Genomic DNA, 12,867 nt, shown 5'->3' on the forward strand with positions numbered 1-12,867 from the left:
TGTAAAGCGGCTTTTACATCAAGTGATGAAAGTGAGCTTTCACAACGAGCAGCAGCTGTTCTTACATGCCTTAAGTCCTATACTGCGAACCACAACCTAAGTTGCCATGATGATGTAACATACCACTTATGCCATCCATCTCAGCAAGCCTTTAATTTTTTTAAGTATGTTGAGTCAGTATTTTGTTTGAGTGTCCATAGCTTCAGGCATATGTCTTGCTTAGAGGCAGAAATTGTGAAGAATGTTTCTTTAATTGGATACAATTTTCCAGATTGTCACTCACTTCTTTCAAAAACATTGCTTCGTTTCGTTAAGTTAAGATTGCATATATATGCTAAGTGTGTAACTTCCAAATTTAAAACTGCTCAATTCGCCGGTAAAACTGCTGCGAGGGCAAATATTTTGTAAATATAACTGTTAAACTGTATACATTTTAGCCAACAACAAAAATTTATAACGTTCATAATAAACTAACTTGTTTTTAAGTAGTACCAAAGGTTCCTGTCCTATTAAAATGTTAGAAACGCGACTGTAAATGCCGAGTTTGCCCATACAGAAGACATTTCTGCAGTAGCGCCATTGTCAACTGTAGAGTAGCTCGAACAAAAATGGCGTCCATGCACGCGTAAACAATAGACAAGTTAGTTGCTTAACTTGTGATTTCTATGGACTTTGATTGCAAGCCCCGTACTAAAAACACGTGTAGCAAAACAATAAAACTCGTCATTGGCACGTGGAAATTGCCTCGCCTGGCAATCGCGAGTATTGTTCAATTGTTCCTCATCTTGAAATTGTTTTGTCGCTACTTGACATGTTCACGACGGTAGACTTGTTGCAAGATTCGCGTCGCTACTTGACATGTTCACGACGGTAGACTTGTTGCAAGATTCGCAACTTCTTGTGTTGAGCAGACTAGACTAGGCATCGATGAGGACATTTGATCAAATTTCGCTCACGCTTTCGCAGTGTCGTGCAGGGTATCAGTACTCGAGCAGCAGATTGTCTGAAAAACAAATTGGAGAGAAAGTACTAATGCCCTAGTAGAGATTGAATATTTAAATACAATAACGAGCGGGTAAGATAGGTGGAGATAAAACTGGGTTTTAAACGACAAATGGCTTCTGCAGTAACAAGCAAAAATTTACTGTAAGGTAGAGTAGGTCAAAGTATAGGCAGCTGAATCCCTGTGGGTGTGCTAACTCACAATATGCATACAAATATAAGAGCAAAGAAGAAATAGACATTCGGGCCATAACATTAATGAAACCCTGCGAGTGTATCAACTCACAATAAGCCTAAAAATAGGTATAAGAGGGCATTTTGCCATATCACTCGTTGGAGAAAAACATTATTTTACCCATCTTAACGGTTATGCTTGTTGGGGTCTTAGTCAGACTCACTTCAACAGTAATAAAGTATAAAGCACATATAACAACTCAACGGTTATGCTAGTTGGAGGTCTTTGTCGGACCCAAAGTTAGTATAGACCAAGTTAGGAAACGGATTGTAAAACAACGAGTCTTGTTATCCATTGTCTCGCGTCTATGACGTCATAGTCGCCACCATTACGGAGCCCACGGCATAGCATTTTATTATTGCTGGGTGCTGTTTTTCGTTTAAATATTGCGATTTTTTAAAAACCAAGCATTTCTGCGCGTAAAAATGGTTTTCTACTAATGTTATATCTTATCACAATAATAAACCTCACAAAAATAATCATTTCTGCGCGTAAAAATGGTTTTCTACTAATGTTATATCTTATCACAATAATAAACCTCACAAAAATAATCAACTTTTATTGAACACTCAATCGATTAAAGAGTAAAAAAACAGAAAATATCAGGTTTACTAACCAAAAACATAAATGAACATGTCACAAAAATAATCAACTTTTATTGAACACTCAATCGATTAAAGAGTAAAAAAACAGAAAATATCAGGTTTACTAACCAAAAACATAAATGAACATGTTTAAAATATAAAAATACAAGAGTAAAAAAACAGAAAATATCAGGTTTACTAACCAAAAACCTAAAAGAACATGTTTAAAATATAAAAATACAAACAAAAACGCATAACATTACCATAAACTGGTGTATCTAGCTGCAGTTTTGCATGTAAATTGCCGTGATTTTACTTTTTGGCACGTATACCCGGCAACGAAACTTAAGGTATCTGTGTAAAATTTGCCTAATATCGAAGTGACATTGAGGTAAACAATACTAAGTTACTATTTTTGGTCCTCTGTTTGAATAAGTAAGCTACCTTTTTTGCGTTACGGGTCTTTATGAAATCGAAAAACGCGAACACCTTATCTGCTAGTACTTAAGCAGTTTGGAGCTGCATGTCCACTCATGTTGGATTATAAATGTAGTAAAGAATGGCTCTGTAGATTCGTAGGTATGATCATAATTATACTATTATGTAAACTAAGCTGTCGCTAACGTAAAGTACCCTGTTAAACCACACTGTACGCTAAAAACCAGTCAAAATATTAATTTACTTCACATTAATTCCTAGATTTAATATTATATAACAAGATTTATATTAGAAATTATATTTTAAATGTTAAAACAACCACTATACGTGTTTTCTAGCTTTTTGTATCGCTTACAAGAACTAAATAAACACATGCCGACCATGCATTTGTATGGGCGATTCACGCTCTGTGGGCTCTGTAATGGCGGACACGAGCGCCGTTTCCTAACTTGGTCTATACTAACTTTGGTCGGACCCTACTGCAACAGTAATAATAGTATTCGGGCCACCTAGACTAGTAAAACCCTGTGAGTGGTCAGCTCACAATATGCATAAAGTATAGATAAACAGAAAAAGATTCACCGTTGACTGCAGTTGCCATCGAAGGATTGTGTCCAGCGAGTCACCAATTGTGGGGGCGGCTAATGTTGAAAAGTTGTGGGTTCGCGCTCCGCTTTTGTGGGTTCGCGCTCCGCAGTCTCGCGACGACGCTGTTCCATCCTGCCCCTACGCACACGCTATCAGACTCCGCAACGCATTGCACACCGATATATGACACTTGTACGGCACATCTCAGTTTATTGTACGGTGAAAGTGCGACATCGAGCTTAGAGACAAAATGAGAACAGCAGGGTATTGCAAGCCCCGTACTGCCTCACAGTAAAGGAAAGTAGGAAGGTTTAAAAGGAAAAACACGTGTAACAAAACAATAAAACGCGTCATTGGCATGTGGAAATTGCTTGGCATACACACAACTGGGTAATTGTTTTATTATCACGATTAGAATGACGGGAAGGTAGATGTTACGAAAGCAGCGAAACTGCATTCCATTCCTGTCATGCTTTTGTTTTCGCTATACAACGTTGATTTATTCAATCTTTTATGTATTAGTATTAAATTTAGCTATCTTTATATCATTAAATCTGTGCTAGAGCACAATCAACCGCTACACTGCTATATACACTGTATTTAGCATATTTTAAAATACATCGACCATACAGGCTAGCTTAAGTTACTAAATTCAATTATCGCACTGGACCGATTCAAAATCAATTAGTGCATACACATTAACAACCATTTATCTCTTTAGGCAGCCTAAATACTTCTTCAGTAGCTAATATACTTTACCAGAAAGCTAATCTGGCCCAGAGTCGTATAAACACCGAGTAGTCCAACTGCCGTTTATGTGTGTCCAAAATAGAGCAAAAGTGGTGACTTTGACAATGGGTTTAAACGAACTTGTTAAGTTTTGTTTGTGTTTTTCCTATTGTGGAAAGGTGTAAAATAGCTTCTATTTACCTTACCAAACATTTTTTAGAAAAAATGTATAAATTTAGCCGCATTAAATGACTAAAATGTCTCAAATCAACCGCTTCTAATTCTAATTTTTGACTTTTTTTGACACAGAAAACAAATAACACATGTTTTCTACATTTTTCAACCTTTAAATTTGTTTTTAGGCCCAAGTTTTTCTGTAATTTATCGAAAAACATACATTTTCCCTATACCTACTGTGTTATTTTGGACCCAAATTGCCGTTCAATTTGTGTTTTACGTAACAATGGGTTGGTCTACTCGGTATTTCTATGGCTCTGATCTGGCCTAAACAAAGCACAGTACAACTTGTCCTCTGCGAAAAATAAATGCGTTTACTGCGTATTTTAGATTTAGCAGCAACGCTATAAAGCGCACTGAAGCGTGTCGGCCGTGTGTGACGTCACGACCCGTTTTCAGAAATTTCGAAAAATCGCATCTTAAAATGGAAATTAAAGTAGTAAAATCACGATTAGGTGTAATAAAACTGCAAATAAAATATTTATTTAGCCATAAATTGTGTTATTGTGTTTCCAATCAAGTCATCCCTACTGTTTAGTGTGCCTTTAAAGGAAAATACAGGGTTTCATTTTATTGGTAATGGGGTAGATGCGGATCAAGACGTTTATTTTTAGTTTTCAAGAGAATGGTATGATTCTCCACGGAATGCAGTGTTCCCACTGTACCATTCACAAAGCCTTTCTTCTTATCCCGATTTTCAGTAATGCATGAAGTGCACCAACGTATAACATGGTTGTCTCCGTAGTTGAATTGTCGAGATTGCACACAACTGCGGGGTCTTCTTGGTAAAAAAGGTGTTTCATTGCCAGTGTATTAATATGATGGACCGCCTCGNTTTGTACAAGTCAGGAAGAGTGCATCGCTGTGTGTTGTCATAGCGTCAATAATTTGCTTGTCTGTGACGTTTTGAGTTGCGTATAAGGTGTTACTTTGACAAAAAGCGCCGTAACATTGTACGTGTTGGCTTCCAATGACGAATGTGGTTAAGGAAGTTATTTAACTCGCCGTCGATGCATCGTAGCTGTAAGTTAAAATTATGCGTTGAAGCAGCTTGTTTTAAATACGGATCATCAAAAAATGTTTTAGTTATCTGCCATCACGTGAAAATGGTTGCTGTTGTGTTGCTCATCTTCACAGAATATGACACATTTGCTGATGTTTAATGATGCTAGTGTGTGGTGTGCATGTGTGCATAGCGTTCGTCATTGTAATCATGCTGACTTCGTCCATGATAATCAATTGAAATGCATTTAAGGCCCAGTTTATTTGAAGTGGCTCATTGTCTCTAATTGGTATTTTGAATGCAGCATGAATTGTCTCTGCGGTGATGTGTGATCCGAATTGGGCTTTGTAGGTTTGAGCCAGTATTTCTGTTGGACAAGCTACCAAAACTTTTTGCCTAGCAGACATAGCGTGTTGTGTAATCATGTGGTTTTTCCAGTACCATGTGGTCCGATGAGCAATCTTGGTCTATACGATTGTGGAATACTTGTATCTTGTCTTACGAGTTCCAATTCTTGTTTGACGCTTAGGACAAAAAACTTTTGGCGACCTGTGTGTTGAGAACAGTGTAGGATCCTGAATGTGCAAATCTGAGGAATGCAAAATGTTTCTTCTCCAAAGAGACAAAACCTGACATAAGCTTTCAACGTTGCTGATCATTGTTTTGATGTAATAATCTTTGTCTCCACGGTTGTTCATGTACTCTTTAATTTGTTTGTTTGAATACCAAAATGTGGGGTTTGCGCGTGCTTTTTGCGAGATGGAAGTAGGCAATCAAATTTGGAGTTGTTTTAAAGTCGGCGGTGGTTCTTGAAGGATCCTGAATGTGCAAATCTGAGGAATGCAAAATGTTTCTTCTCCAAAGAGACAAAACATGACGCAAGCTTTCAACGTTGCTGATCATTGTTTTGATGTAATAATCTTTGTCTCCACGGTTGTTTATGTACTCTTCAAATTGTTTGTTTGAATACCAAAATGTGGGGTTTGTTTGTGCAGTGGGTTTTTTGCGAGATAGAAGTAGGCAATCAAATTTGGAGTTGTTTTAAAGTCGGCGGTGGTTCTTGAAGGATCCTGAATGTGCAAATCTGAGGAATGCAAAATGTTTCTTCTCCAAAGAGACAAAACATGACGCAAGCTTTCAACGTTGCTGATCATTGTTTTGATGTAATAATCTTTGTCTCCACGGTTGTTCATGTACTCTTTAATTTGTTTGTTTGAATACCAAAATGTGGGGTTTGCGTGTGCTGCGAGATGGAAGTAGGCAATCAAATTTGGAGTTGCATTAAAGTCGGCGGTGGTTCTTGAATGGTACGTTTAGCATGTGTGTTGCCACAAGGAATCGTCTGTAAAATATGTTTGCCGTTGGTGTGCCGACGACTACAACCCGATTACCACCTGTGTACGGTTTTGAATGCCTTTGAGAAGTTACGAATGTACGCAAATATTTAAGAAACGTTACGTTGTCGATCGATAGAGCGTTGTTCATACATTTTGACTTGCGCACAAAGAGCGGTGTTTGGCAGAGTCGGGACTATGTAGCGCTGCTCTGGTCCTGTAAAGTTTCATCGATGACAAGAGAAACATCATTTCCGGCTCTGCGGGATTCATGGTGGTTACGATTTTGTATGCCACTCGGTGCGAAGTCAAAAGGCGTCATGAATGATTCGTTACATTTAGAGACATAACTGGTTACATAACGCACCAACATCACTGGTTTGAACATCCATGGCACAATTGAGAGTTTCCGAAAGAGTGTCGATATAGGCTCTTAGGTTAATTAAAGACGACTACAACCCGATTACCACCTGTGTACGGTTTTGAATGCCTTTGAGAAGTTACGAATGTACGCAAATATTTAAGAAACGTTACGTTGTCGATCGATAGAGCGTTGTTCATACATTTTGACTTGCGCACAAAGAGCGGTGTTTGGCAGAGTCGGGACTATGTAGCGCTGCTCTGGTCCTGTAAAGTTTCATCGATGACAAGAGAAACATCATTTCCGGCTCTGCGGGATTCATGGTGGTTACGATTTTGTATGCCACTCGGTGCGAAGTCAAAAGGCGTCATGAATGATTCGTTACATTTAGAGACATAACTGGTTACATAACGCACCAACATCACTGGTTTGAACATCCATGGCACAATTGAGAGTTTCCGAAAGAGTGTCGATATAGGCTTTTAGGTTAATTAAAGATGACGTCGGTGGATACAAAATGTGTGTAAAGTGTCTGCAGTAGCAGTATTTTGCTGTTTCAGGCAAGTTGCGGGTCGGTTGGATTTTTGCAGTGTGAATAAACTTGCAGCATACGCCGGTTCGTTTTTAGGAAGAATTGCTTGTATTCTATTGGTGTCGATGGAGGTTAATTTTTCTAGCCAAAGTAATAAATGAACGTGCAGCGTTCTCCTCTTTGCTGAAATTTGACCCGATAAAAATACGTCTTGACATTTTGGATGGATTTGTGTCTGTAGTTTGAAAAAACGTGGTTGAAATTCGACCCGATAAAAATACGTCTTGACATTTTGGATGGATTTGTGTCTGTAGTTTGAAAAAACGTGGTCTTTCCAGTTGCCGTTTTTCCCGGTGAGATATCCAGAAACAAGTTCCTTTAGTATGTGACCGATGTGAAGGGTTTAAACAGAAGGCTGGTCCGAGGGATCAAAACCTAACTGTTCCCAATTGTTGCCCAAGAATGTCGTGTTGGGGGGGGAAGGTTCGTACGGGTTGATGGTGATAACGAGTTGTTGCACCGTGTCTATGAGGAATGCATGCTGCCATTTCCAAAAAGCAGGCGAAAACGATTTCGCGTCTAATGCTCTTTGAGGTGAACAGCCGAACATTCTTCCGGAATTGATGGCACCAGTCACGGTCTTAAAGATCCATCGATCAAATTGAAATTGAAGCAGCTCGAAACTAAATAATCTGTGATTGACGACAGTACTTTCTGCGTAAACGCATGCTTTGAACTGACGTTTTGTGATCCTCCTTCTATAAAGGTTTCGCACAGGTTGTATAAGGATTAGCAGAGAGCCACAATACGCATTCAATTCCCTGTGCGTGTGAAACAGATCAAAGAATTGAATACGCGCGAAACTGTAAATAATCTGTGATTGACGACAGTACTTTCTGCGTAAACGCATTATTTGAACTGACGTGTTGTGATCCTCCTTCTATAAAGGTTTCGCACAGGTTGTTATAAGGATAAAGGAGAGGCCACAATACACATTCAGTTATAAGGATAAAGGAGAGGCCACAATACACATTCAATTCCCTGTGCATGTGAAACAGATCAAAGAATTGAATACGGGTTTCGCTTTCCAAAGTGTTGGCATGGTCAACGTACTTTTTGTAGGAACTATGTGCGCAGGTGTAGAGATGCTCGTATGCCATTTGCAGTCGTAGCTTTAATACGCATTCAATTCCCTGTGCGTGTGAAACAGATCAAAGAATTGAATACGCGCGAAACTGTAAATAATCTGTGATTGACGACAGTACTTTCTGCGTAAACGCATTATTTGAACTGACGTGTTGTGATCCTCCTTCTATAAAGGTTTCGCACAGGTTGTTATAAGGATAAAGGAGAGGCCACAATACACATTCAGTTATAAGGATAAAGGAGAGGCCACAATACACATTCAATTCCCTGTGCATGTGAAACAGATCAAAGAATTGAATACGGGTTTCGCTTTCCAAAGTGTTGGCATGGTCAACGTACTTTTTGTAGGAACTATGTGCGCAGGTGTAGAGATGCTCGTATGCCATTTGCAGTCGTAGCTTTAAGGGATTATCCGGAAGACTCGAAATGGATTGTGAAACTCCTGCCGACTTTACAATAATCCGGAATCCCCCTGTTTTGACACGGTACCCGTGTTTTTTCTTGGAATAGGGGCCACAGTCGATGGTAAATGGTGACAAAATCTTGTGTTCCTTTTTGTTAAAACCTGTCAAGCACTCACTCAGTCAAGCACCACTTAAAACCTGGCCATGCAGATAATTTTGGAGCAGCGTTCGGGCAGTAATTGCAAGTAGGCCTGGTTGCAACAATTCGTTTCGCAAAGCTTGGTTTAAGAATTTGAGGAGACAAGCAAATACATGTGTCACATTGCGACCACGACGCCTTTTCAATCCACGTCTTCAGGTGACCAGCTACTTGTTTTCGCTTGTTTTGTCCCACAGAGGTGTGAGACAATGTTGAAAACAAATGAGAGGACAAGAGCTCAAAACGGGCACGTTTTTCTTGAAAAGCGGCGTGGCGTTTTTGTTGAATCTAAAAAAGTCAAAAATGAGGAGATTGTTTTGCTTTTTTTTCCAAAAAAAATTGACGTACCTGAGGATCGCAAACGATTTGGGAAAAGCTGGAATCCATTATAAAGTTAACATGTATGCTTTTAAATCGTTGCTTAAATCTTGATTTAAAACTCCATATTAAAATATTTTCAAAACAAGTTTATACAAACATTCATGGTGGAAGTTATTTTACTTTCGAACCTATAATCTAAACAGAAAGGTTCAAAACAAGGATCTAAGCATGAAGAGACTCTTCGCAGGGTTACGAAATCTGAAAGAGAACAAGTTAGCATCTGTGTAAAAGTTAGAATTTGATTGTCTTACCGTTCGTGGATGATTGAAATATTAGAGATAATAAGGTGAGGAGGTTAAAGGAGTGTTAAGAATTACAGATGATAAAAAGTTGAACTTGGACAGGTCAGACTATCCAAATGCAAACAGTATCACATATAACAAAAAATGTGGAATGGAAATAACAAACTAAAAACACAAGTGATAAAAAGTTGAACTTGGACAGGTCAGACTATCCGAAAGCAAAATGCGAACAAGATCAATATGTAAAATGCTAATATGCTATATCTGAAATCTGTCGTAAAAAGTTTAATCCTTTCTTTTTTTAGACGGCCCAGGCTTTTTGAAGTGCTATCAGAGGTTTGTATGTTGCTTTGCTTTGTTAGCAAATCTTTTGCAGCTGCAGCACAATAATTTGACAGCGTCGGTGATGCAACATGTGGAAGATTTAAAGCAATGTTCTGGGCAACTTTCAAATGAACTGCGAGCAAGTGCATTGATGCACCCATTCTTCATACTAAGTAATAAAAATAATTTATTGATTTGGGCATTTTTGTCTCGGATTATTCATTTTGAACTTTGTCCATTATTTTTTCTCAACTTGTTCCGGGTTGAGGAAACATCTGTTTGTATGTTAGCGTCGGTCAGATCGTGAAGGTCATTTTTTATTCGTTCCCAATTCGTTGAAATTGTCTCCATCAGCTGACTTTTTGCTATTTCCGGGCGAGTGAGCCAATTCGCAAGTAAATAATTTAAGTTTTGCTTTAAAGTCGTCATACTTTCCCGGTTACGTATGTTAGCGTCGGTCAGATCGTGAAGGTCATTTTTTATTCGTTCCCAATTCGTTGAAATTGTCTCCATCAGCTGACTTTTTGCTATTTCCGGGCGAGTGAGCCAATTCGCAAGTAAATAATTTAAGTTTTGCTTTAAAGTCGTCATACTTTCCCGGTTACTTGCGTTCTTTTCGAAGAACTGTTAAGACTGCAAGAAAAAACAAATTACCATGATATATGAACAAGAGGAGTAGTATTAACTTACTTTTTCGCCATTGTAAGAATCGTGAACAGTAATTTAAAAGGGTTTCTTGTGATGTAATAATATATCTGAAACAAACATACGAATCAATACAGAGTAAAAACAGCAGTGCGATTTGTTGTAGTTGGGCAACGGAAGAAAACGCCACGTGCGACAATTTCGCGCAGAGCTAAATCTTTGAGAGACTAAATCTTTGAGAGATTTTTTTTATTGGAATAAAATAATACAAACAATGGCAACTATGCCGAAGCAATGTGTACAAGTAGTACACAGCTCAGGTGGTTGCACCCCACTTAAAGAAGTTCGCCCACATGCTTTAGCAATATAAAAATCCAGTGATGTAATAATATATCTGAAAAAAACATACGAATCAATACAGAGTAAAACAGCAGTGCGATTTGTTGTAGTTGGGCAACGGAAGAAAACGCCACGTGCGACAATTTCGCGCAGAGCAGCGGCCGGACTAAATCTTTGAGAGATTTTTTTTATTGGAATAAAATAATACAAACAATGGCAACTATGCCGAAGCAATGTGTACAAGTAGTACACAGCTCAGGTGGTTGCACCCCACTTAAAGAAGTTCGCCCACATGCTTTAGCAATATAAAAATCCAATATAAAATTCCGTTTTTTGAGCAGTTTCTGCGTTAAAAATCTGGTGGTTTCGCTTGGATTCTAGATCGTTGAGCATTTTCTGCGAAATCTGGTGGTTTCGCTTGGATTCTAGATCGGTATATACAGAAACGTGCACACAATAATAAACAATTCACAAGAATGTCAGTAATACTAAATAAAAGGTGCCTTAAGTGAAAACTAAAGGGCTTCCGGATACTTGCACAAATCCAGTTTTCAACCTTGTACCAGAATTGCTTAACTTTCGGGCAATAATAAAACGGGTGTAATAAAGTTTCTATTTCTGTTTTGCATGAAACGCATCGGTCAGTGTCTTTAAAAAGAAAAGTGTTTCATTTGTTACAATAGCGTGGTTTTGTAATTGTATTTGAAAAGATCTTAATTTTGTTCCAACGTTCAAAAATAATTGTTCATGTAAACTTTCTCCCAGTCGTCTATGTTCCCAATCATTGCGCACCATTTTTGCTGCGTTCCGAGAATTGGTTCCTCCAACGCCGCAACAATGCTTCGGTACATCGAGCTTGTCGAATTTAATTCTCCTATGCCATTTAACAATTGTTGCACCCTACTTGCGCTATTGCCTGTGTCCCAGCTTTCAGGTATAGATTTAATGAGTTCGTTATAGCGTTCGTAGTCGCTCTTATTATCTTTAACGTTGTATTTTGTAACAATTTCAGTATAGCTCATATAGTTTCCACCTTCAATTTATTAGTTGATTATAATTTACTATGCCGACATTTGCAAACTCTTGGATGAGAAAGGAACGAGATCGGTATTTAATTTTCGCGTTTAACCACACAATGTTCTCGAGCTATAATTTTCTCCCCCAGTGCACCACAGTCATATATCCGTTTGCAAACTCTTGGATGAGAAAGGAACGAGATCGGTATTTAATTTTCGCGTTTAACCACACAATGTTCTCGAGCTATAATTTTCTCCCCCAGTGCACCACAGTCATATATCCGTTTGAGCGTTAGTAAAGTGTTTCGGAGCGCTCGGATAGGAGTATACGCTGGAAGTCAACAGATGTTTCACGCAGTGATGATCGTAAAGCAGGATGCACACTGGAAACAATTGCGGCTGCGGCCGGGAAATCCCCAGACAGTCTGCGGCGCTCTTGCGCGGCTGTCCGGGCGTATACGCACACCTGCAAGGTTTTTTGTGTCACCTCAAACATTTCCTCACAAAAAATCAACTTCATGTATTTTTTATCATTTTTTAATTTTATTAAAACGAAATCCGCAAAAAGAAGACTGCTTATTTCCTTCATGTACGCCTCCACAAGCTCTGCAGGTTTTTCTCTTAATTGTGCCACCACAAATTTACCAAAGTGGTCTAGTCTATCTAATTTCCTTTCCTGGAGTTCTGCAAGATGACTTGAGCTTTGCCTCAAATAACTTAGCATCTCTGTCTGCAAAACAAAAACATTACTAAGTTTGGTTTTTATTTATAATATCATGAACTAAAGCATATGCTTAACCCTTTGGACGTGCCCGGAGCCAGATGGCTAGATCCTATCACAAGTTACTTAATAGTCCTACTTTTTTAATAAACAGGAAGTGGATCATCCTTAAGACACAGCGAACTCTCCTAACACATTTCCAAGATGATTTTATAAGACTTTAAGTGATTTTGGTTATTGAATTTGTGTGTATTGTTGGTTTTATTGTAGTAATAAATAACAGCCCATAAGTTATAGAAACCTCACTAAAGTTAAATTTTGGTTACACAGCAATTAGTTTGTGGTTTAGAATCGACATATCGAAGGTTTTTGTAATTTTTTTCCTTTATGATTCAGGTAACTTTGCA

The 12,867-nt window shown here is 38.5% G+C and overlaps 1 protein-coding gene and 2 long non-coding RNA genes across 4 annotated transcripts in view; 2 read left to right on the forward strand and 1 right to left on the reverse strand.

Moving 5' to 3' along the window:
• Nucleotides 1-8,448: 8,448 nt before the first annotated feature.
• Nucleotides 8,449-9,540, reverse strand: LOC108950812. 2 transcript variants are annotated; one of them, XR_001975363.2, is made up of 3 exons: nucleotides 9,425-9,540; nucleotides 9,141-9,371; nucleotides 8,449-9,080 (listed from the first exon to the last, which is right to left on the reverse strand). XR_001975363.2 is itself a non-coding variant. In XM_026839838.1 (2 exons), the coding sequence occupies exons 1-2, from the start codon at nucleotides 9,177-9,179 to the stop codon at nucleotides 8,766-8,768; spliced, it is 354 nt and encodes a 117-aa protein (XP_026695639.1). In that variant the 5' UTR covers nucleotides 9,180-9,418; the 3' UTR covers nucleotides 8,449-8,765. The 2 variants fall into 2 exon arrangements, 1 of the variants encoding a protein (XP_026695639.1); XM_026839838.1 differs by lacking the exon at nucleotides 9,425-9,540 and having other exon boundaries at nucleotides 9,141-9,418.
• LOC113475575 overlaps nucleotides 8,914-12,867 on the forward strand; it is a 7,827-nt gene continuing 3,873 nt past the window's right edge. Inside the window, exon 1 of the long non-coding RNA XR_003397319.1 lies at nucleotides 8,914-8,951. This is a non-coding gene — a long non-coding RNA (uncharacterized LOC113475575). The remainder of the gene's footprint in view (nucleotides 8,952-12,867) is intronic.
• On the forward strand, nucleotides 12,112-12,864 carry LOC108950811. Its single transcript, XR_001975362.2, has 2 exons — nucleotides 12,112-12,351; nucleotides 12,615-12,864. It is a non-coding gene; the product is annotated as an uncharacterized LOC108950811 (long non-coding RNA).

This window comes from Ciona intestinalis, unplaced genomic scaffold (genome assembly GCF_000224145.3).
Source record: "Ciona intestinalis unplaced genomic scaffold, KH HT001055.1, whole genome shotgun sequence".
In the NCBI taxonomy this organism is placed as follows: Eukaryota; Metazoa; Chordata; class Ascidiacea; order Phlebobranchia; family Cionidae; genus Ciona; species Ciona intestinalis.

What these genes read in the sequence shown, in the direction of transcription:
- LOC108950812 (XM_026839838.1), bottom strand. Translation starts at nt 9,179, where the DNA reads ATGGATTCCAGCTTTTCCCAAATCGTTTGCGATCCTCAG. An exon ending in AAATCGTTTGCGATCCTCAG is followed by an intron (nt 9,081 to 9,140) that starts GTACGTCAATTT and finishes TGACTTTTTTAG; the next exon opens with ATTCAACAAAAACGCCACGC.